Source organism: Dufourea novaeangliae, unplaced genomic scaffold (genome assembly GCF_001272555.1).
Source record: "Dufourea novaeangliae isolate 0120121106 unplaced genomic scaffold, ASM127255v1 scaffold6, whole genome shotgun sequence".
In the NCBI taxonomy this organism is placed as follows: Eukaryota; Metazoa; Arthropoda; class Insecta; order Hymenoptera; family Halictidae; genus Dufourea; species Dufourea novaeangliae.
The window spans coordinates 4,889,251-4,892,827 of NW_015373900.1; the positions used below are offsets into that span (position 1 = coordinate 4,889,251).

At 35.0% G+C, this 3,577-nt stretch overlaps 1 protein-coding gene across 1 annotated transcript in view; it reads left to right on the top strand.

Annotated features, from left to right (window-relative positions):
• The first annotated feature begins 1,268 nt into the window (after positions 1 to 1,268).
• Positions 1,269 to 3,577, top strand: part of LOC107193469 (protein couch potato-like) — a 122,026-nt gene continuing 119,717 nt past the window's right edge. The window contains exons 1-2 of the mRNA XM_015582916.1: positions 1,269 to 1,301; positions 1,857 to 1,910. Coding sequence (XP_015438402.1) covers positions 1,269 to 1,301; positions 1,857 to 1,910 — 87 coding nt within the window. The remainder of the gene's footprint in view (positions 1,302 to 1,856; positions 1,911 to 3,577) is intronic.

The window sequence follows — 3,577 nt, forward strand, 5'->3', positions numbered from 1 at the left end:
ATTTTTCAAATTCATGCGCGTATTTGTTTACATTCTTCTTATGGGACATACTCGATTATATACAACTATATTTTTGAAATTATGATTACATACACTCCCGCTCATAAGTATCAAGACACTTATGGAATATGCAATAAATGTTCCAAACGTTATGAAATTACTGAAAGTCTGAAATAAATATTTTTTGGGGACATTAAAGCTCAGTGGACAAAAGAAAGTACATATTATATATTTTTACGAAACATCACATTCCCTTCATATAAACCATGTGTCCTAATACCTACGAGCGTGTGGCCAGCAAAATCCCTCAACGAGGGAAAATGGCGGATGGTAGTATTTTGAAAATGGGGGAATGTAAAATAATGACAACCATAACATAACCTATCACCAGGCCGACTCCAAACCCAGCCAAGTATCGTACCAATTGCAACGCTACAGTTGTGACATTATTAGAGCAATTAAAGCACGTCGCCATTGCTACGTGTTTAGTCGTACATGATAAGCAATAATAAACGCGCTTTTAGGAATTTTAGCACAGCAGAAACATCATCCAGCTTTGCTGCATGGTAAAATCTGTCGTAATGAGGACACACCTTTATGACACGATATTACGATCGCATTCATTGGCTACAAACTCTCTTGTATCTATAATAAGTTTCCGTTTAGTCGCAACGATTTTCTTTGGGCAAATTATTTATAACGTGTAAACGGACCTTTATAGAAAAAGAAATGTTTATGATACAGAAATTTCACCAGCGCGACCTTTTGCTCCTAAACTTGCCATTAGCAGTCGACGATGACTACAACCTGGGGTTCTTGGACTACTAAAACAACGTGCAACACAATCAAGGATTTTTGGATAATTTATGGGTGTTACCGGTAGCTGATTTCCAATAACTCCGGGTCTCCACTGGGAAGGGGAACTTCAACGCATAATTCCCTTTCACAATTACCAACAATTTTGTCACACCCACAGAAACACCAATCATACATAACCACAACCACCATTTCGATACATTGATCAACCAACAGGAACACACACAAAACCAATATAGAACCGAACAAACAACAACCAAGGAGTCTGCGAACAGCTACGAAGGAGACCACTTTGACAGTCAAATGCGATCTCAGGCATTCGTTGACAAGTAGGGGAAGATTGCCAAATTGTGACCATCATTTAGGTTAGAACACTACGGTAACTTGGTATATGTGAGCAATTTTACACTAAGATAGTTAATATAATCACCACTACCATATGTGTATTGTCTATGAATCAGTGCAAATTGCTTGAACATGACAAGGTACAATAGTGGTCCAGCCTAGGCGATGGTCCAAATTCGGCAATCTTCCCCTATCAAATACAATCAAGACATTAGACAACAGTCTATCCTTTATTTTTATTTCCAACTATCCCGACAGCATTTATTTGTACTTTGGAAAGCGAAGTTCGCGAGATAATCCAATTAAACAATTATCGCAACATAATATAAAAGAAAAGTTCAAAGTTGACTATATCTAACTTCCAGATTTTCCAACGTCTCATGAAAGAGTGCTCGAACTCCACTAATTTTTCAGGATGTTTAGATGTCTGGCATTCGATTGGATCAGCGGATGAATAAAAATAAGAAAAAGTCTGTAATAAAGAGAAGCATTCGGGCGCCTCGCCGCGACATTGATCTTGATGCGAAGTGTTCCAGCGAGGCACGATAACGTTATACTGTGTTCATTATTTCGTGGTTCAGTCGTGGAAAGTTTCCATCAGCGGACAGCGATCTGTCGCCGTGATTTTGTTGAAATATATGTGTTACTTTATCACAGTACTGTGTAATAATATGCTGGAATTTATTCTGTTTCAGGGATACGAGGGGTCCCTGCTGAAAGTCACGAGTAAAAATGGGAAAACAGCGTCGGTAAGTCACAATAGTTTGTCTTTTATTTTTAAACCGACACCAATAAACAATCTGCTATTTTTTTTCCAAATTCAATATTCATTTTAAGGAAATGAAAAATTTCATTTCAATCCTACTTCAGTAATATTTCTTCCTTATCTCCAAACTTGTACGCCATTTTGTCAAGGTAAAGAGGTGAGAGATACAGTAATAATTGACAACACTGTTTTCGTTATAATATTAGCGTAAGAATGATTTACTTCCACGTGTACTAGAACAAGTTAGTTTCATATTAAAGTATATCTGGACCCCAGAACCAGAGTATATTGAGTTGTAGTTTCTAAAAATTAGAGGTCCAAAATCCTTGTAACTTTAGAACTGTTCGATAAGAATTCATCGAGAAACAATTGCTACCTTCAAACACTTGAATACACTTAAGACAAGTCTCGATATGTAGAAATAGTAAACATAGCATAAGTCCCCTATGTGATGGACTTTATACTGTTTGAAAACTGAAAGAGTAAAAAATTTGATACGAGGAACATGTAAAATGTAATTTTCTTTTTAAATGTGGACAATACATTTTGGCTCTGGAGTCTAGATATCTAGCCTGAAAATATTTTTAATCTGCCGTTAGATTAAAAACAGTATTGTCAGTTGATGGTATAGGTCATAGGTCATCGGTGTATAGATAGTTTTTTCTACCGCTGTATGTTTTCATATTACAGTGGAACGTCGATTATATCGTAAGCGAATATTATACGAACGTCGGTTGTCTGAAAGAACGATTATTATCAGAATACAAAAGAGTCATATGTTTAAAACATAATAAGCGTTGCGTTACATTTTATTTATCTCACGATCATTAAAAAGAAACAGAATTTCATTGAGGTTGAAGGTGAACGTGCCCTTAATTTAGTTAAAAGCAATATAGTTTTAGAAAGAAATGTGCATCGCTCAGAATTATTTTATCTTTGTTGTTTTATTATACACTGGGCGCCAAAATTAAAGCATCACTAAAATTTGCCGAAAATATTGGTCATCTTCAGATGCCTATATCTTCGCGAAAAATAGCTATAAAAAATATTGTGACAGAGCATTTTGTAGCCCGAAGTTTCTAGTTTTTGAATCGAGAATTCAAAAATTATTTTTATGTAGTTTGTTCCTTTTTTTTTTTTAAGATGAAGCGCAGTAAGCGAATGTTAAAAAATGTTGGTCAAGTTTGAGAGGATGCATGGGCCAAATGAAATTTTTTCTGGTAATTCCAATGGAATACTTTTAAAAAGCAAACTTTTCTCTTTAATTTCGTTTTTTTTATTTTGTTGTACAGTTTTTATTGGCCGAGTTATTCGTCATCATACGAGAAAAGGTACTTTCCACTTTGAGCGCCTGTAACTTGCGAACGCATGATCGTATAGAAAATTCCAGAAGTGGTATTGGGAAAGCTGAGAGATTTCTCTTTAAAGACCTTTAGTTGCCAATTTGTTGAAATTTTTGTTCGTCGTCTACAGTCCATTTCAAAATAACATAAAATATTTACATTACATTATATAAATATTACATTAGAACTGTTCTTGCAGTAATTGCATCACGGATTTTTTTTCTTCTTTTTAGCAATTCCATTAAATCCTTCAGTTTCCTCCTCTATTTATTCCTATCGAAATTTTTTTCTTAGCAAATTTTTCACA